Genomic DNA, 20,979 nt, shown 5'->3' with positions numbered 1-20,979 from the left:
TGTTTTAAATTTGGTATATTTTTTATTTGCTCAGCTGACCACAGGAATTTCAAGAGTGAAGCTGCATGAAACCATGGAAATTAGTCAGGTTAGTCAGCTACTGATCAGTTACATGCATCAACATATGTTCAGTATGAAAAGCACTGTACATAGGCTTTTTTTCCTTACAGAACAGCTCCATCTATGTTCTAGAATGCAATAATACAAGTAATTAACCATTAAATTCAAAGTAAAGTAATCAATTAAGATCTAAAGTACATCAATATAATTTTATTAGCATGCAATCCACAACAGGAAACTTTCTTGTCTCCTATTAGGAAGGTTTGAAAGAGTTGTTCAGATTTTGCAAGCATGTATCATTTGGAGATCTCAACTATAGGCAAATATGCTACGAGAAACTGAACTGATTTGAGAAATCACGTGAGTTACCCAGGAGCACCTGGACAAAGGGAAGTCATGTTACTGCACCCATTCCACTTCAGTGCTAGCTACCTGGTAATTTTTTCCCCTCAAGAAGTCTGACTGAGGTAAGTATCAGTAAGCGTAGCACTACAAAACCAAATTCTACTCTTATTCACACAAGTGCAACTCCAAATAAATGGATGACAGCCTATTCTTTATTTTGGCTTCTCTCTGCACATTGTGGTCCCGATCATGCAAAACCTTATGTACACAGTATCTTTTATAGCCCGGGTGAACTTCAAGGCTGACTGGTCAGTGTGTTCACATAAGACATTTGTGGATCTTCTGATGAGTCCAAAACCACTGAATGAAAAGTTATATACAATTAACGTGGTGGGAGCTTTGCCCACTGCAGAGCTAGGATTTCATCTCATGCTTTCACATTTTCCATGAAGCTCCTGGAGCAGTGCTAGCTGTAGCAATAATGTACCTCAATCAGCATCTATTATAAATTTTCCAGCAATCTAAAGCATGTCCTGTTACTGGAAACATGGTGCCAGAGAACACAATGAATTCCATTGTTATTCTGGAAAGCGTTTTGGTTCATTGCTTAGCTACTTATTTTAAAAGGAAGCTCTGATTTTTAAGTATATTAATAAAACCTACCAATGATCCTTCCTTATTACAGTAGGAATACATATTTTTCATGGAGCTACCTCATCCAAATGTTCTGCACCATAAAAAAGCATAAAGAACAATTATATGTTATTTAACTTTGACTTTAACAAGTTTACTTTATAGTACTTAAACAGGATAAATATTAAATGTGGAGTGTGTGACCATGTATTACTGAAATACACAGTTTACGTAGGGCAATATCCCATTTGCAAAAGCTGTTTCAATGACAGTCAAAGAAGCTAGGATTTGATAATCTTTGGGATTTTCATTTATTAAACTGAGAAAGCAGAATCAAAATTTGTGATGAAAATGACCAAAAGTATCATTAAGAAAAATAAAAAGCTTAAAATGCAGAAGTTTATAAGTAAACACAGTGCAACCTCTAAAATTAGTGCTGATACTTTTTGTCCTCATATGTGCTATGTTTGTGTTGTATGTAGTTTCTTTTTGTTTTACCCTCCTCTTAAGAAAAGCAATTACCTGGAGATCTTAGCCTTTTCTACACAAAATTTGGCATAAAGGCCCCAGAAAAGAACCTGAAAATGGGAACTGGGTGTGTTTGAAGCCTCAGACACCAGAAAGTAGATCGAGAATAATTACTAGCTGTAAAAGGCTTGTGACTTGACCCAGTTCTATGAGTGTGTCTGCTGACTTGATTTTTTTCTCAACATCAAGGACTGGCATTAATGTACAACAAGATTTAAAAGTAAATGTAATATCCTGATATCGATGGTGAGCATTCTTAAAACTCCAAGTGAGTAGGCATAGGAAGCTGTGTACTTTGTCTAAGCATGTTTGAAAATGCACGTGGGTGAACCTGTACTATTGTGGAGTGACAGCTACTTGCAGAGCAATCTGAACGACTGTTTATTTCCACATGATGAAAGGATAATATACAATGCTACCATTTAACCTAGCTTTCTTTCACGTTGAATTTACTATGGAAAATAAACATTAATTTCTCTATTTTATGGAGGGTATTGAAGGATGTGGAACATAACTGTAAAATCATTTACATGAAAGTAATTACATTTCTTTCATAAGAACTGAATACTTGTTAGGTATCTGCACTATTTATGAAGCACTTTTGACGCTGAACAGAACTATATGTGGAGCTGCATAATTCTGAGTAACATATTCCTGTCCCCTTTAACGTCTCTTAGATGATAGTCCAATAACTTGCCAACATAGAGGGCAATTCTCAAAAAGGTTAACAACAAATAATTCTTAACTATACTGTTTAATGCATGGTTTTCAACTTCCAAGCATTTAGGCATTTTTATTTGAGCAACAGGAAAGCCATTCAAATTCATCAGAAATAAGAACAGTGTTCACTGTCCTTTACTGAATGCCACTTCTAACAAAGAAACTATTTAGCTCGCTTTACATACGTGCAGATAGAAAAACTAGCATTTCACACTAACTCATGTATTCAAACTATTTAAAATCCATCAGACAAGGACTTGACATACATTTGCTTGTTGATACTCAATCCTATTTAATAATGCATGACAAGTATTGTTACCAACACAACTACTTTCTCAGTGCAGAATTAACTTGACAGATACATACCAGACACATACTGAACCACAAGTGAGGTTACTGGATATGAGTAACAAGCACTATGTATGCTTAATTAAGACATTATTTTTAAAAGACTGCAGGAAGAAACAAACACGTGGGACTATTCTATTCATATAAATAGTCCTCAGGCACTGAGATCATCAAGAGCTGATTGTAAGAACAAGATGCTTACTGTAGAACAAAGTTTAGAAATTTCAGGAGTGTATTAAACATGAGCAGATACTGATCCACTGTGATCTACATAGATAGTTAAAACCAATGCAGCATCTCCATCCCAGCACAGCAATTGCTGCATGTTGAGGTGTTGCATGTTGAGGCATCAGCATCCACTCCTGATGAGCTGCATGCATCCTGTACTGTACTATGAACCTTTACTGCAGTGTGAGCCTCCGCTAGAGAAAACTGTAATTTATCCCAGAGTTCATAAACAGAAAGAACTGCATATGAAGTAACCATTTTTTAGTCATTACCATCAGCTAAATCTAGTCTTTCCTGTATAAAACACCCTATAAAATTTCAAAAGAGCATGACAATAGTGACTGCTGAATTTGGCTGGTGACCTCATCAGCACATCCCAAAATTGGAAAGAAATTCTGAAGAGATAGGGATGAGAATGGGATGAAAATACAATGTCAGGTACAACATTTAAAGAAAAAAAAAAGTGGGATCCTCCCCTCTATTATGCTTGTATACATACACACTTGTATATATATGCACATTATCTGCACTCCATGAGAGCTCAGAAACTTCAGAGGAATTAAGGCTCTTTGGCCCTGACAGGTTACACTGTACAGAAAGTAGACCTGTCCCTAAAGCAGGAATTTTTCAGTATGAATAGGCAACAAAAATAGAAGATCACTAGGTGAAAAAACACAGGCACAAAGAAGCAACATGGCTTGAGCCAAGTCACACAGAACAGCACAAGTAGACCTGAAGTCTTCAGGTCTGCGACTTGATGAGAATCTTGCTTTATTTCCTCTGCTGTATGTATCAAACCATGCTGACATGACGTTAATTATTATTCTACTCATACACTGGGAATATTAAATAATTTATTGTACCCACCTTTGCTTCATTGTGATTATCTTGAAAACACACAGCATACCTTTGCAAAAAAATCCAAACAAAAACCAGTACAGATGCTTAAAAAGTAACAGCCAGATTATAATCATATTGTTCTCACATATAACTTACATATGTAAGACAACCGCAATGTGAACCCATAGCAGGTATGTGGTTATCTTTGGAGAAAATACAAAAACGGTAAAAAAAGTAACAATGAGATGCAGCAATGACAGTACACTGCGTCTTACTTATCTTGCACAAAGAATGCATAATAATGACTGTACCATAAAAGTAGTGAGTAATGAGTAGCTTCCAGTGAAATAACAAATAGTTCCCCATTTTCTCTGTTGCTCAGAAGTCTTTTATATATACAATGTGCAACCTTTCAGCAGTTTTGTGGCCTGTTTGCTAATTTGTCATGCAAACCAGCAGCTACCGAAGACACACTTCAGAAGATGGATTGAATACAAACTTGCCTACTAGAAAACACTCACTTTCAAATATCTGAATTCCTGTGGCCTAACCCTGTCAATGCCAAAATCAACAATATTTTAAGCTCAGATTATTTTCTTAGTTGCTTTCCTTAAAATAACCACTAGATATCTTTAAATTTCTTTCACGCATCTTGACATAGAAATTATTTGAAGCATTAACAACAGCTCAAAAACATTCAGTTTTAACAAAAGAGTTTGAAAGTCAGTGTCACTTGAACATTATACTTGCCTTCCCATTTTCTTGCCAGTACATCCTATTCCACTATCATGTTTTAAGTGGAATGCCATGGAAACATTTAAATAAACTGTGTAAGGCCTCAATAGATGGGAACAGTAAACTGACTGTAAAAGAAGTGTTTTCAAGTTAACTAAAGAAGTAGATTGACAAAGTCAACAGTTGGTTTTCCTTAAAACCTTTCCAATTGTAGTTACTAGACATGCTATTGCTAACAGTGGTAGACAAAGTTTTTAAAGACAAAGTGTAAGTTAAAGTCTGTGTCAATTTTTGCACAATGCAGTCAAATATATAAGCATACATTTAACTTTAAACATTTTAAGTGGCCTGACTGACTTCTGTTTGAATGCAAATCTAAATTAAGAACTCTAATTCTTGACTCCAACCACGCTAGTGAAAGAGTGAAATACAACGTTTTAGAACTATGAAACGATGTAAATCTTGTCTGAATGCTCACATTATTTTTTTTAAATAGGAGGCAGAGGTTCCTTTATTATTTGAAGCAAAAGTAGTTGAAATGGAGGACTACTACTAACAGGCTATTCTTCGTTATTTTCAAGTTTTCTTTAACAACCAAACTGCAAGTTTAGCTTTTCACAAAAAAAGCTTTCCTCCATATAAGGGACTTTCTACTCACACTATAAAGACAGAATAAATTCTTGGGGTCAAATTCTAAAACATGGACTTGTGCATGTTCAGGTTGTTAAGATGGTCTCGAACCAGATCCTCTCCTACAGTGGGCCCAAGGTCTTCATTCTCATAGTCTCTGCGCCTGCCTTCCAAGACTTGGGTGGTGCAGTCAGAGCCTTTGCCAGTGAAGACCAAGATAAAGAAATCATTCAGAACCTCAGCCTTCTCCAAATCCTGTGTAGCTAGTTCTCCCGAGAGCTTCCTGAGGGGGCCTATGTTCTCCCTAGTCTGTTTTTTATTTGCTATGTACCTGTAGAATCGCTTCCTGTTATCCTTAATATCCCTAGCCAAGTTTAATTCTAACTGGGCCTTAGCTTTCCTAACCTGGTCCCTAGCTTCCCGGACAACATCCCTGTATTCTTCCCAGGCCACCTGTCCTTGCTTCCACTTTTTATAAACCTCATTTTCATTTGAATTTTCCTCAGCAGCTCCTTATCTATCCAAGGAGGTAGCCTGGCCATCCTGCTGCACTCCTGAGCTTGTAGCAGGTGATCCTTGAGTATCAACCAAGAGTCTTGGGCCCCCCTGCCCTCTAGGGCTATATCCCACGGAACCTTAATAAGCAGGTTCCTGAAAAGGCCAAAGTCTGCTTGCTTGAAGTCCAGGGCAGTGAGCTTGCTGCACGCTCTTCAAGAAAGGCGTAGAGATACAGACACCTTATTCATAAGTGGTACAATTATGGAGATGGCTAAACCAACAAGAAAACTTTCCAGGATTTCATAGAAATCAATTTTTTTCTGTACTTCATTCTTGGAAAAGCTCTGTAAGTATCTAATAAAACCAAGTAAGTGAGAGAAAATACTCTGATCCCTGCATTAACACCACTACTTCATATGGTTTTCAAGCCATGGTTGAAAAAAATCAGTGGTCTGCAGTCTTCTTGTACATGGTTTGCTCAGGATAACTTAGAAAAGCAAGACCCCTTTCAGCATGTTTGAACAATTTGCATAAGATTCTGTGCCTCTACTAGAAAACTGTTAGTGGTCCTTCAATCACAGAAGTTTAAAACCCACTGCCTACTTACTAAGGTCATGCTAGGAATGAATATGGCTCATACTTGTCTATTTTTAGGATCGTTATTTTTATGTCAGCAGTATCTCTTGAAGGAAAAATACAGGCCAAAGCACATTTCAATGCAGAAAATCTTCAATAGGTCTTTTCTGAAAAATTTGAAATTCCAACTTTTCATACACTTAACTCCAAAAATTAATTTTCTTTCAATTAGAAAAAAACTAAGTGCATGTATATTACCAAACAAAACAATAACATAATGCATATGATATAATATTTATGAGGTTGAACTTCAAATAGCTGGCTCAAAATGAAATACCTTTTTTAAAAGACCTCTAGACACGGAGATTAGAATGCAAACATCCTAAATAATTTAGTACTCTAGACAGCACATTACAAACTGTTTGTCCACCTGCCATCATTAAGAAAATAAACCCAAACAACTGTACTTGAGTTTTTCCAAAGTAATAAATGTAACTGATATATTCAAGTTGTGCAATCTCTGAATTCCAGGAAAGTACAGTTTTCCAGTAAATGCCACTTCTGGAATCCTAAATTAAGCACAATGAAGTACCATGCTGGTAAGGACTTTTCTTTTTCCAAATACAAACCCGCCTTCATTCATTTGTAAATATTTCCTAACCCTGCTAATATGCCAAGATGTATTTATAATGAAGTAATCTTACTTCCAGTGAAAGGCATACAAGACCTAGATGAAAAATTTATATCTATCATGGCATTCATACATTTAGGAAACCAAACAAAAACTGCAACTGCAGTTGCCAGTAATTGAGGGGAGAACTTCGGCTATTTTGGCAGTCTGCTGCTTCTGATCTCAAAGAGCACCAACAGAGACTCACTCCTGTATTTTTAAGAGTAGGGACAAACAAGATGTTAGAAATGCAGAAGTATTCCATGAGGGTTGAAAACAAGTATTATGTTTGAACATGACAATGCATGGATTGTTTTTCTGAAAGAAACATTAAAAGATAAAACCTCAGGAAAACCAAAAGAATGTTGATTCAGCCATAAATGCAGTGCAACTTTGTCACAAAAAAAATAATCATGCCTTTATAATGTCTAGTTGAAACAATTATATTTGTAGCAGCAGCTACAAAGAGCCATATAACAGTTGGGTAAACATAAAATACAATCTAAAGGAAGAAACATTTTACTTCAAAACATTTCTGCTTTCCAGGAAGCCAGACCATGATAGCCAATTCTAGAACTTTGGAAGAGGAAAAAAAGAGCAAGAGGAGCTGAGGAAAAAGAAAAAAGAAGGAAGAAAACAAATAGCTAAAATTTAGTAGGAGCTAGGTATTTAGAAACACTGGAACCCCTAAGCGTGCAGTACCAAACTCTCCAGCCAGGTTTGTTAACCAGCATACACTATCACTCAGTCAGCCAAATTCAGCTGGTCACCAGCATGTGCTGGTGACATACTTCCTCTTTGCTTTTCTGTACTTTGATCATACTGTAATAATACCAAATGAATTACAGCTATTGATATATTATCACTGCATTTCACTTGTACCCCTGCTACAAAATAAAGTAATAACTGATTCTGTTGCTTCCTACTCAAGGGATCAGTTTATTCTACTTAAAGGAGGAAGCAATGTAAAGCTATTCTCATGAATTCTATGCTTGTAGGATTGTAACCTTGCGTTGTACAGGTAGAAGTCAGTCACCATAGGTAAACTGCAGAATATGTCAGTTCACTTAGACACCAAAGACTTGAGGAAGGCACTGATGTGGCCCGCCTGTAAATGCTATCAAACTGAAGGCATTGCAGGATCAAAATACGAGCATATACTTTTCTTCTACAACACATTTTAGGGGAGAGGAGGAAAGCAGAAACAAATTAATCAAGTAGACAACCTGCAACCCTTCTCCCAAAGAATCCAGAATATGGATTTTTCTAATCGCTGTCAAGTTAAGAACGATAGCTAATTGTGAAGGAAAATAAATGTTTTCTCTTGAAGTGCCACCTTGACAGAAAATACAATTTTTATCTAAACCATGAAAACTGATACTAATATCACTGACCTATGCAAAATGGAACAAGAGGTTCCACTTAGAAGAAATGGAAGTATTCAAAGACTGTATGACATAATCTGACCCCTGTACTTAAAAAAAATAAAAAAAAAGCACAAAACCAACACAAAACCAAGAAAACAAATCTGCAGCATAAGAGCACCCAAAGCATTTCTTTTATAAGTATTATTTAGACACCTAATTAAAACATCTTTTGTGGGAATTACCAAAAGAGCTACTGTATAAAACACTATGGGAATTAATTAGTTGCAGAGAAAAAAATTAACACCTGTCATATACTTGCTAAATTAGGCTCTGACTCAAAGTTCATTACTATCAGTGGAAAGGTCTTGTATTACTCTGTAGTAAACGCTTGCACTGGTCATCTTTTCCTATTCCTGTGTATAAATATTTGAGAAACAGAGACAGAAACTATCCATTTGCAATTGTGCCTTGCAGTATGCAGTAGAATATGCCTCTGGGCTCTGAAAGGTACCAAACTAACTCTCCTTTTAGTCTATTGCTTTTAGAACCCACGACGACTTTGGCATATTATGAAGCAAAATAAAAACTGAGAAGCAGTAAATTAAGACTAGAAAACAGATGAGACTAGTTCAAAAAACTCTGCTTTACTTGACAGAGTAAATATAATGCCAAGTGAGAAAACATTAACAGCGTAGTCTTTGTTCAATGTATTGCCGTTGTAGAAAGATTCCACTAAAACAAAGCACAGCATTAAGTGTTTGGGCATTTAACATTAAATGTTTTCATGTTCTAAATAACACTACAGTATAGAACATTAAACCTTTTGTAAAGTACATCAATTCCTTTAAACTGCTCAGCTTTACAGCATTTAGTGGATAAAATCTAGTTATAGTTTTCTATTTATATCATAAGGACAAAAAAATCCTAAAACCACCCCAAACCATTCCATGTAAGACAGCAGAGAAGAGACTTTTGAGTCAAATGCAATGTTTCATCACTTCAAAAACATCCTAGAACTGTGGCCAAGCAAGAACTCAAAGTCAACAGTTTTCCTGCAGAATTGAGAGCATTGCTATCTGTATTTGTGACCACTGCCTGTTTCAGACCCACACAAACATCATACTGTCTCAGCATTAAAAAAAAAAAAAAAAGAGGAAAAAAAAGAAAGAAAGAAAAACAAGAAAAGAAAAAAAAAACAACCAAACCTGTCCATGGGGAAACAAATCTGACAAAGCGCATACTATTAATTAGCATTCCTATTTGTTCAATGCTACTTCCAGTTTCCAAAGGAAGTGTTACAGGCTGAACTAATAAAATGGGACTTCTCAAAGCTGCTAACACGCTGTTTCCTGGGCAAATAAGCTACCCTTCAACTACACATCATGCCCTACTGTTCTGGAGAAGATCAAGATTAACTACTTACATCTATGCATCCAACAGCTATGCACAGCCTTTAAAAACCACCAACATTAAAAGACATTTTAAATGGCACCTTTATTACTTTTCTGTTAAATGAACCTAAGAAAGAGAGGAGACTGCATGACAGATGGTCACAAGAAAGCAAGTGATCCCTGAAGCTTTCAAGCTTGCCTCGAGTCAATTATTAATGGGGATTTCTCTTCTTACCACCCCATCCCATGCAGAGAGAAGCAGCAGCAAAACCCCGCTATGAATGCATCCAGCCAGCCCTGCTAAGTGATCTGGGACAGCAGGAAACCAGCATCGGTGAGCAGATGGTGGCAGCGGCTCAGAAGCAGAAGAGCAAAGCAGAGAGGAGGGAAGCGTGCGCGAGGAACCACCCAGAGGACTTACTAACCAGAGCTCTCAGCTAAGATGTACCGTGGGAGCTGCAGACTGCCGGTGCTCTGCATCGCCACTGCTTTGTTTATCGGAAAATATTTGAAATGGAAACCTGACTCCACTTCTAAAAATAGCGGAATTTACTCGATTTCAACTTGAAGTCCCACTGCTGAAGTGTGAGAACGGTTAGCAAATACCTCGCCTTATCTCCAAATGGCAACATGTCAAGCCAGGAGAGAAAAGCCCAGGAGAGCTCTCCAGGTCTTTCCATTAAGTTCTTTGAAAGAACCAGCATCGAGGACAGGCGCGGCGCAGCCTCTCCCCCCTCCTTAAACCCTCCCGCCCAACGCCGATCAGCAGCTCCGCCTGCACCGCGCTACTCCCTGCCGGGGAGCCTCTGCCCCTAATAGGAGACTGCTCTTCTGCCTTACGGGATCCTCTGCCCTAGTGGGAGGCTGCCCCCTGCTGGGGACTCTGCCTCTGCCGGGGAGACTGCTCTTCTGCCTCTGCCCGCGCGCCCAGGGCCAGCGATCCCTCGCTTGCTGCCCTTCCCCAAGGCTGCAGGAAGGAAAGGGGAGCGCGGTGCAGGGCCGGGATGCAGCACGATGTCCCCTGCTGTAGGAACCCCCTCCCCTCAGCTGCTGTGCTCGCACTTCTCGGGCAGAGCTCGGCTCTCCAGTGCTCCCCGTACGGCACGAGCGGCCGCAACCGGCTCGTCAGCTCTCGTGGCGATAACGCACCGCCCCTCCTCCCGCCGGCCGTCGAGCTGTCAAGAAAGGTGACGAGGCCGCGGGGCGACCGAGCTCTTGAAAGAGTAGCGCTTTGTTCAGAGACTACTGAGCAGTGACACAGTGCGCCGTCCTGAAGAGAGGAGATGTTACCTAGGCTTCGACATACTTCTGTTTAGTTGGCGGGGCAGGGAAGTACGTATTGCTCGCTACTCGCAAGAAGTTGGCTATGCCTGTTTTAAACCACGGAGACCGCAAAATAAATCAATCGAACCCCGGGCAGGGGACGTCGCGGACCCCCGAGGGCCGGGCTGGGGCTGGTGCTGCTCGCAGCACCACGGCGGCCCAGCTCGGGAGACAGCGGCATGTTCCCAGTGGCGGCTGGAGCTGCTGCTCGGCCTCAGTTTTTGCTCTTTTGGTGAGGGGGGGAGGGGGAAATAGTTTTTTTTTTCTCCTTTATTTTCTTTGTAGACACCTAAGATTAATGGAAGAGCGACCTTTTGCTGGGAAGAAAGGATCTGCCTTTATCCACTGCCGTTCCGGTCTTACCTCGTAGCTTTCCTAACAAAGTAAGAGCGGGTGAAGTCGCTGTGATCGTCCAGCCACGCTTCCACCGCTTCCTGCTCCGGTGGGGGGGAGCAGATGCTCTCCATGCTCCGGTCTGCCGCCTCCTGCCGCTGGTGCCGCTGCTGTGGTCGATGTCCCCCAGTCTCAGTCTTACTCCTGCTGCCGATGCCGCCGGGCCGAGACAGCCGGAGCCCCAACTCCGCTCCCAGGTGCGCGGCCAGCAGGAAGCCCGGTGTCCCGCCCCAGCGCCGAGCCGGCAGCACCACCTCAGCGTACCTCCGGCCTGTCCCGCAGCGGACAGCCGACTCCTGCTGGCGCTCCACCTCCGCCGCAGCCCCGCAGCGCCCTGGGGGTCTGCCGCGCCCCGGCCCCGCCCAGCCTGCCCCGGCGGTGCCCAGCACGGTGGCGGGCGAGGTCAGGCGGGAGGGAGGCTGAGGAAGGCGGTGGGTGAGCGGCTCGCGGCTCTCGTGCGCCGAAGCCGACCGGGAGCGGTTGGCCCAGGCGGTCCTCACGGGGCTGGGCAAAAAAAGCGGTGAAAAAGTAAATTGTTCTCCCGCAGTCTGGCAAAGGGAGGTTTTTCTCTCCCGCCCCCATTTCACAGTAATTTTCTTTTCAGCCTCCTTCAAAAAAGTGGTAAATTGGATGTCGCTATAGAGTATTTCACAGTTGGGTGTCAATATATGACTCCGGGCAGACCTCGGCTAGGCTATGAGTAATAAAGCCATGGCTTTTCAGTCCTCATGCCTACACTGAGACTTTTAGATCTGTTTGGGACATTTAATAAGCACAGCCTAGTTTGAGGATGCTCAACTCATAAGCTCATACTTTCTTTACTATTAGGCAGTAAGGATTGAAATTTGGTTAGTGCTGAGCATCAATTTAATGTATTATATTTCCATTCTAAGACATGCATGTGCAAACATTTATAATAATTTGGAATCTCCATTTACAAAAGACCTTGCACAAAGAGTGATGCACATGTTTGATTTCCTGTGTCATCACATGCGGTATCTTTGAAGGTATGATAGGAATAACAAATAGCAGCATGTTTCTTGGGAAAGGGATAAACAGGGTCTTTAAAATTATTCTGTGTAATCAGCTGAAAATATTATATGAAATGTTTTGTGCTGCTCTTAAATCCCTTTCAGTGCATGCAAGGCAGTGCACTTCAGATAGAGCAGCCATCCCTGTACACCTTAGCAATTTTGTTGCTGTACTGTCATTCCTTGAATGGTCTCAAGGTAATAATGAAATTAAGTCAGCTGGAATACATAGCACCTCATTTCATGTAATTAGGAGTAGCACTAATTGAAATAAGCATTGATACTTGAGTAACATCCAATAAGCCCCACAAGAACAGGTATTGTACTAAGCACTGTAAACATGTAATATTAAATACTAAGCTAGTTGAGAAGCATGCATCTGTGGACTTCATGCCACAAGATGCTGGGTGGTGTTGGGTGAAGCTGCCTCTACTGTGGACAGCTGCCCAGGGGGGGCCAGTGAACAGAAACGAGGGGAAGCTGAGCGCTGCCAGCTGCCATCGCATTATGTGCTTCGGACACATGTGCTCGGTTGAGGCTGGCAGCCACACGATTACTTAGCCTACAGATAAGGCTCTGTAAAGCCAAGGCAAATTACTGTCTTCCTGTGGATTCAGTGGCAAAGCAGCAGTTCAAAAGATTGCTACCCAAGCAAAGAATAGCAATCTTTCCCAAAAGAAATATAAATGGAACAGTTGGGGGGCTAAAGGGATACTTTCTCTGTATCTGATGGATTTCCATGAATAATAATGAACATGCTGTTTTCATTTTGAAGGTGGCAGGAGGAGATGGAGGCCAAGCATAACTGAGTAATGAATGGTAAAAGTGGAAAAAGTCTTCTGTAAGTTGGCTTCCAAAGTGCTCTGAAAATGCTCTGTGTATCTTAGCTCACACCCAGCTTTCCAGTTTGTTTCCAGAACTCTGATGACAGAATTGATGTGCAGCAGCTATAAACCTGAAAAGGATTTGTAGTAATGACATACAAATAATTATGTCCAGTTCAGTTTTAAAACCTGCTTGTAGCAAAGCAACATGCTTTTGAGCTCAGTATGGAAGCCTGAATGCTTTTCCTGCAGTAGGCCATTCTATACAGAACTGGTTGATGGGAAAGCTTTTTTTGTCAGAAAGAATTAGCTGAAGTCTTTCTTTTGCATTTTTCAAAAATACTGTCATGTAAGGAGGAAAGAAAGATCAGGGGGTTTGTCTGTGCCAGACACATAAATTAGAAATACTGCTAACTTACGATAATCAGGAAGAAGAAATATGGAGTATGCAATTGGAGAAGTCTGCATGTGATATTTTATGATCAAAGAACTGTATGTTTGTTTCCCTTTGAAAGAGAAGGCTTTAGTCTTCTAGTTGACTTACTTGTCTAACTTACTAGGTGACTTGGAACAGCATTTAGCTTTGCTAAGAACTTGGAATTGGCTCTTGTTCTACGAGATTTTAAATCTGGAAAAGAGTTGGTCTATTTTGGTCCCTAAACCAAGTTTATCCAGTAGTACTAGAATATAATAAGGTAGAGGAAACCATTCTGCTTCTTTTATTAGCCAGCACTTTCACATGCATATGCGAACACACACGCAATGGAAGAATCCTAATATTAGTAAAGCAAGTTCCTATTTCCCTTCCAGTATTTAAGTTGCATAATGAGAGTGAAATAGTAACCAAATGCAATTAATTTAAAATCTAATTGTTAACTTTAGTTATTAAAATACTAAACCACAAGAATGTCTCATCAGTTTATTCTCTCAGTTCAGTCCAAATAATTACTGGAAATGCTTCCCAAATAAACATAGCTATGCTGAGCTGCTCACACATTGCATAACCTGCCATATCCTCTGGGATAACATTGCATATGTCCTGCAGGAAGCCATGTAAAATAGTAGCTTCCTTCTATTTTCATTTGAATGTGATTGAGTATTTGCATCAAAGTACCATGAAAAATTATTGTTAAGCTCAGGAAAACAGCAGCTTCTCAAATTTGTAATACACAGGTATTTGTCTGGAAAATACTGTCTAACTTTATCTCACGAAAATTTAATTTAGAAATTGAGTTTAACATATTAGCACTTAATATGTCAGATGAGCATTATGCTCAGATTTTAACCTTTTCTACTTTGTATTGGAAGTCTCAGGATAGATTTGAAGACTGTCATCAAGTGTCTTAGCCTTCTCTCCTTTAAGCTTATCAGTGCCATATCTTTCAATTCTTTCTTGAACATTATGTTTTCCAAGCCTCTGATCATCTTTTTTCATTTTGGACAGATTTCCCAGATTGTCTCTACCATTTATGTGGTGTCGCACCAACCTGGATCAAGTAATCCAGCTGAACGTATATCAGTAATAATGAAGTGGAAGGGATATTTGGGGTACCTTGGAGGCTATGTTCCTGCTTTTATGGTCACCCTTAGATATGCCATCTTGGCAAGAGCCTGATATTCTTGGATTGTAGTGACCAGCTGTACTCCATTCCATTTTTCTAAATACTTTCCATACATTCAGGCACTGCCATACACATGCTTACTTCTGCCAAACTGTATTTTCTTGCTGTTGAACCTTTTTCATTTTATCCTATAGTTGCAATCCATTTCTCCAATTTCTCAAGATTGTTTTGAGTTTTATGCCTGTCCTCCAGCATGTACTTGGCCTCTCTGAGCTTAGTGCAAATTCGATGAAGGACACAGGTGTGGGCAACAATTAGGTACAATACGAGTAGATGAAATTGTGGGTGGACTTCTCAGCATCATTACTGGTTTAGCTGGCTAGAGCTTCTGGTGCTTAGATGCAGACACATCCCTGATATGAGTGGGGAGATCACGCCATGGCTGTACCACACGGGGCAATCTGACCACCCATGTAGGCCATTTCCAGTTGCATTCCACAGTTCCTTCTGGGCTTCTGACCCAGCTGCAAATTGAAGCTGCGATCAACCTGTTCTTTCTTTTAATGTTTACGTGAAAGTTGGCAGAGTTTACATAGAGGTAATAGGTAAGTAGGAAAACTATGCAAATCATTCCAGGCCCTTCTCAAGCGTGTAACAAATCCTTTTGTTTTTATTTACATGATACATGTAGCAACTACTGGCTAGTTAGTTGTTTTCAATTAGCAGTTGCTCTTATTATTACTTTTACTTGTAATTGTGATTTTGAAGTATTACTTTTGTACTCCTACTTACAGATACTTATAAAGTCAAATTATAAATTCATTTTTTTCCCTAACTGTGGTCATAGGGAGGAGAGTCAGTGATGACCTATATAAATCAAAGATTTATCAGATGTTTTTCACGTGCATATCCTCACAATTTGAACCATGCTGTTTAAGATTTTATGGGCTGCTTAAGCATGGGTGAAGAGGAGAATCCTGAAGTGCAGTAGCTTCACCCATGTCAATGGATCCAGAATATAATTTGATTCAATTAACAGCTTCAGTGTCTCTGCATTTTCAATTGACAGAAAGAATTACCCTAGTGTGCAGTAGCTAACAGCATCATTCCCATCACCTTGCAGCTCTATGCTGGTCTTTTTTTTTTTTCATGTTTCTTCAACATAATGCTGCTTCACTTTAGACTTTGCAGCAGAGAAATTCTGTAACTGCAGAAGAGAGCAGGATACATATGCAAATCTGTTGAGGATCTGACCAGCGCTGGCACAGTGAGCAGCAGGATATACAGCTCAATGTTTTCTGCTGTATTTGTATAACATAGCCTGCCAGAAATGGAACAGGGGGAGAATACTCTTGTGGGGAAAAACAAGAAGTAAATCCACAGCAGTTTGAAATACGGTACGACAATCTCATCATGTTTTCCTAATAAAAGGCTATGGAGCCTCACCCAGCAGTTCAGCATTGATGCAAGGTTTTAGAAAGACATGCCCCCGAGTATGCTGCTCACATAGTTAGTTTTCTTTGCTGCTGAATGTTTCTTCTGGTTTTGCTTTGTATTTATCTCTTTCTAGCAGAATGTATAGAGCCTACTATGTTTTTTTCCAATACATGAAAAAGTCATCTGCTGTCCCATTTCTGTATGCGTAGACCATAATTCTCTGTTTAATATCTTACATACTAAGCCAACACTTAGAGTTTCTGTAGACTCCCTATTATCACAAATTATTAATATTGTTTCTCTTAGGAAAGCCTTTGGTTATTTGAGGTGTTTTGGGGTTTTTTTTCAGCACATTTTCCTACTACTGATCTCTCTGAAACCACATAGAAGTGTTATTAGTAACAATGACTTCTACCAGCTATCCCTCGTCCTGTACAATAAGAGTAACTTTTGCCTACTCTTTGCTCTGAGAATGTGTGTCTGCTTGGGTCTTATTTCTTTTCAGTCACCGCTTTTCTATTGTCTTTGTTCTTTTAAGGAACAACTTTGTCTTCTCTGTGTTAAAATCTAGTCCAGACTTCACTTAATGATCTTAGTTGGTCTCTTAATAGCCTGCCCTTCTCATTATTTATCTCTCTATCATTTTTGTAATCTGCAGCTTTTTCCAGCAATAATTTTATATTTTTGTTTAGGTCATTCAGAATGGTTTGGGTCCATTTAGTATTGACCACAGTGATATCATACATTGCTGGGGGTCTTACAAAAAATGCTGTAAGGTTGTTAGCTAAAACCTTACAGAAATCTTAGAGAAGTTTCCTTTATCAAACTAATTTATAATCTCATGGGAAAATATGAAGTTGGGTTTTTTTCTGACAAAACTAATTTTCTGTGCTAACTGGCATTATTTATACTATCATCCTTTAATTGTACACTAATTTATTCCTGTACCAGCCTTTCCATCAGTTTTCCTGACATTGCTGCCAGGCAAAATGATCTGCAGTTTCCTTATTAAGTAATGGAATAGTGCTTGCTTATCCTCTGTCTTCAGAAACTTGTCTGGGATTTGAAGACATGTTTTTCTTAGTTTGGTTCTTTTGAATTTTATCTTACTGAGGTGTAGGGTTAATACCTCTTAAATAGGTATTATTTTACTTCCTGATATTTTGGAATCTTAGTAGTGAGCATATGCATTTCTGCTTTGATAGATCACATGAGGAATATCTTAGTGGCATAGAGCTGATTAAGCTTTCTAGTACTGTTTGTTACTATCACTATGAAATCTTCATAATCCAAGATACAATATTCATAAAAGTGTATATGCAGTTAATTTCATTGTTTTTTATTTCACCATTATAAGCAAAGCTGTTGTTCAGTCATTGCCCTGAAAACTCTGTGAAGCATCCTCTGTCTAAGCAACCACTAAGGTGCCCAGAAAATATGTATCGCAGTACAGTCCTGCTACAAATAGATAAAAGCAATAAGTCTGGCTACTGCCAAAGTTTTAAAACATTTTATGATTCTAAAATTATGCTCTCACTGAAATTATTTACTTAGAGTAATAGAGGACTTGGTCTTGTCCAGACCCCGAAGTGATTAAACTGTTGAACATTTTCTATTGATCTATGTGGAAGACATTTTTGAAATATTAAGTGTTCCTTTGACTCAGTTTGCAGTGTACTTTACTTGAATAAATTACCTCTTTCCGACTCATGAGGAGGAAACATACTTTTGTAGAACTGTGATCTGATTTACTCATGAGAACACGTATCACTGGTATTCTATATGCATGGCTGGTTCTGGAAAAATAATTATGAATTAAAATCTTCACTATACTTTTTAAATACCACAGCTGAGTCGGAACTTCTTTGTACTGGAAGCTGTACCACAGATATATCTCTTGCTTGGGTGGGTATATGTCATGATTTAAGCTGAGCTGGTAACTCAGAACCATGCAGCCACTTGCCCACTTTCCTCCTTCCTCCCCCCTGCTCCAGGAGGAACGGGGAGGAGAATCAAAAGAATGTAAACCCTACTGGCTGAGATAAGAAAAGTCCAGTAACTAAGGTATAACACAAAACCACTACTGGTACCACCAATAATAATAATGATAAGGGAAATAACAAGGGGAGAGAATATACAACTAAAAGGGGAAACAGGAAAGAAAACAATAAACACAAATGATGCACAATACAATTGCTCACCACTGGCTGACTGATACCCAGCCCTAACCCAAGCAGCAATCTGGGCCTTCTGGGTGACTCCCCCCACTTTATATACTGGGCATGACGCGCTGTGGTACGGAATACTCCTTTGGCTATTTTGGGTCAAGTGTCCTGTGTCTGCCTCCTCCTGGCTTCCTGTGCCCCTCCTCACTTACAGAGCATGAGAAACTGAAAAGTCCTTGATCAGAGTAAACATTACTTAGCAACAACTAAAACATCTATGTTTTATCAGCATTGTTCTCAGACTAAAGTTGAAAACACAGCACTGCACCAGCTACAGAGAAGAAGAAAAACGACTGCTACTGCTGAACCCATGACAGAATGCCACCAAATATTCAAATATTTTTTTAATGTATGGAACGAGGAAGGGGAATGGAGAAATTTATAACCTAAAGGTATAACCACAAAATCTTTGCTCTTCTGAACAAGCAAGAGAAATATGTAAGAGATTAGTTTGTAACTAAAGCTAATGACAGCACTGGTAAATGGGCTCGTATGGGATTTCAGTTGTATGAGGACAGGCAGGTCGGAAAGAGGCTGCTATGCACAAGTGTGTGTCTATTTCTGGATCCCATTTGTGATTATTTTTTTTTAGAGGGATATGGCATACTCAGGATCCTTCCATTTTCTCCTTCAGTTTTCATGCCTATCCCTCCAGACATCTGTGGTGTTGACATCTGTTCAGCCACGGGAGTCTGAATGGGTGTATTGACAACATACTATTCCTGATCCCAAATCAACTGCAATCTGATGAGGTGTTCCCCACAGTGGCTGCTCATGCTGCCTGATCTCTTTTTTTCTCTAAAGCTTTGGCTGACCTGAGGACTTTCAGTCTTCATAACCTTTTGATGCTAGGTAACTAGTTTCTGTCTAGTAAATAAAAGAAGGAAACTATTAGAGCAAATCAGCAAAATGGATCTTTAGACTCTCCCATAAAATAGTTTGGGGTCAGCACCACCCTACCTTTCTGAAGCCAAGCTGTATTTCTCAGGAGAATAGTGAATGATCCAAGAGCTATCAGGTCAAAATTATTACATTATGTTATGTAACTTTTCACACTTGGTGATTTGTTTCTGAAATGGCTACTTTTATTTCATCACTGGCAGGCTGCACACAGTTAGGTTTCTGAGGCAGGGGTTGCCCGTGGCTGTGTGTTTCTGTAGCATTTAGAACAGCGAGTACTTCACGTGCTGCTGTAGAACCAACACAAATGACAGATTAAAACAATTTTTGTTGGAACCCAAATATTTGAATCTCTTCAAAGCTTTTCTATTAATCAGTGTCCCCCAATGAAGACAGCAATGGTTGTCACTGGTCCTGTGCTACAGATGGCTCTAACAAAATGGAAGGATTATTTGATTTCACTTAAGCTATAGAAAAAGTTCCTGACATAGGTAAAATTATGTCAAATGAGTCACTTGTTTTTAGTATTGTGTTTAGTCTTCTAAACCACTGGGGAGCAGATTTTTCATCTGTCTGTACTTTCTATAGCCATGCAGTTAACACAGCTACTTCTGTCAGCTTATACCGTATCTTAGGAGGGACAGAAAGAGTTATGTCACCAATGTGGCAGACCTGTTTTGACATCTTTGTTCCCAGACACAAACATCTGAAAACAGCACATCCCTCACTGGTGAATGCCTGCTCTGCTGGCCTGTGGGCAATTGGTGAAGGAGAAACTTGGCCACTCAGCCCTGAAAACGGGTAGCTGGCTTACCCATGAGCAGGGCCAAGCTCATAGGGGTGCTCTGAGGGAGCTTGGCAATAGACAATTCTGGAGTATAATAGGGATTTAGTGCCTGAACGGGACAATGGTATGGATGTAGTTGGCTCTGTTCGTGTCTTTAAGCATTTGGCATTTGGTTAGATACCTTCAGTTTTAAAATGCTAGCAGTGCCTGGAAGCCACAGCCAAGTATCAGTAACCATCTGCCTCAGATTCTTCATTTAAAAAATTCAGTGATAAATTTATTTTCTTAGATTATGAAAATGTGAACTGTGGCTTTCATCCTTCAAAAGCAAAAAGTTTAATTTCCCATAAGGGAGGCAAAAACCTTCATGTTAGCTGTTTTAGCACCACTATGCCTTCAGCATAGATTTTAGACCAGGGGAGAATCAAACTGTGTGAGAACAAAGCTGTCAGAAAGAGCTAGGTACACAGGACAGTGATATGGAAATAAGCACATCATTTTGCTAAACTGTAACAATTCAGAAAAACAATGTTAAGGAGACTCTTGATTAGCCTAAAACTTCTTCCAGCTGCTTGTGAGCTACTGGCTGCACCTGACATTCCTGCTTTCCGGCTGCAAAGTCCAGTCTCTTTTTAGAAACCCACAGAAAAAAACATTAAATTTCTATTTGAGTTTATTTGATTTATTTTAATCTTATTTATTTTCTAAGTAAAATGGCTATGTGGAAACAGAAGTTTGTGTGGTGTTCTCATGGTTCAAATAATAATGCAAGCACCCTTGAGGAAATTAAACGTGACACAGCATGGGCCAGGCTGTGAGGAATTCTGAGTACTTGCAGTCTACAGCCTGGCTTCTCAGTCTCTCCTGCACCAAACATATTCATATTCCTTGCTATTTTCCTCCTTTCTATATGGGAGTGGATGACAGA

At 39.7% G+C, this 20,979-nt stretch overlaps 1 protein-coding gene across 6 annotated transcripts in view; it reads right to left on the bottom strand.

Annotated features, from left to right (window-relative positions):
* PDE5A (phosphodiesterase 5A) overlaps positions 1-11,415 on the bottom strand; it is a 53,571-nt gene extending 42,156 nt beyond the window's left edge. For 2 of the 6 annotated variants that reach the window (XM_061372125.1, XM_061372127.1), the window contains exon 1: positions 11,256-11,415. In XM_061372125.1, the coding sequence (XP_061228109.1) occupies positions 11,256-11,359 (104 nt within the window). In that variant the 5' untranslated portion in view covers positions 11,360-11,415. The other 4 variants (XM_061372130.1, XM_061372126.1, XM_061372128.1 and 1 more) reach the window with 4 other exon arrangements.
* Positions 11,416-20,979: the final 9,564 nt, after the last annotated feature.

This window comes from Neopsephotus bourkii, unplaced genomic scaffold, assembly GCF_033783945.1.
Source record: "Neopsephotus bourkii isolate Nb327-2 ecotype Australia unplaced genomic scaffold, CSIRO-AGI_Nbou_v1 NB_1598, whole genome shotgun sequence".
Taxonomy (NCBI): domain Eukaryota; kingdom Metazoa; phylum Chordata; class Aves; order Psittaciformes; family Psittacidae; genus Neopsephotus; species Neopsephotus bourkii.
The sequence above is the reverse complement of the archived record's forward strand: the minus strand, read 5'-3'. Positions and strand labels throughout refer to the sequence as shown.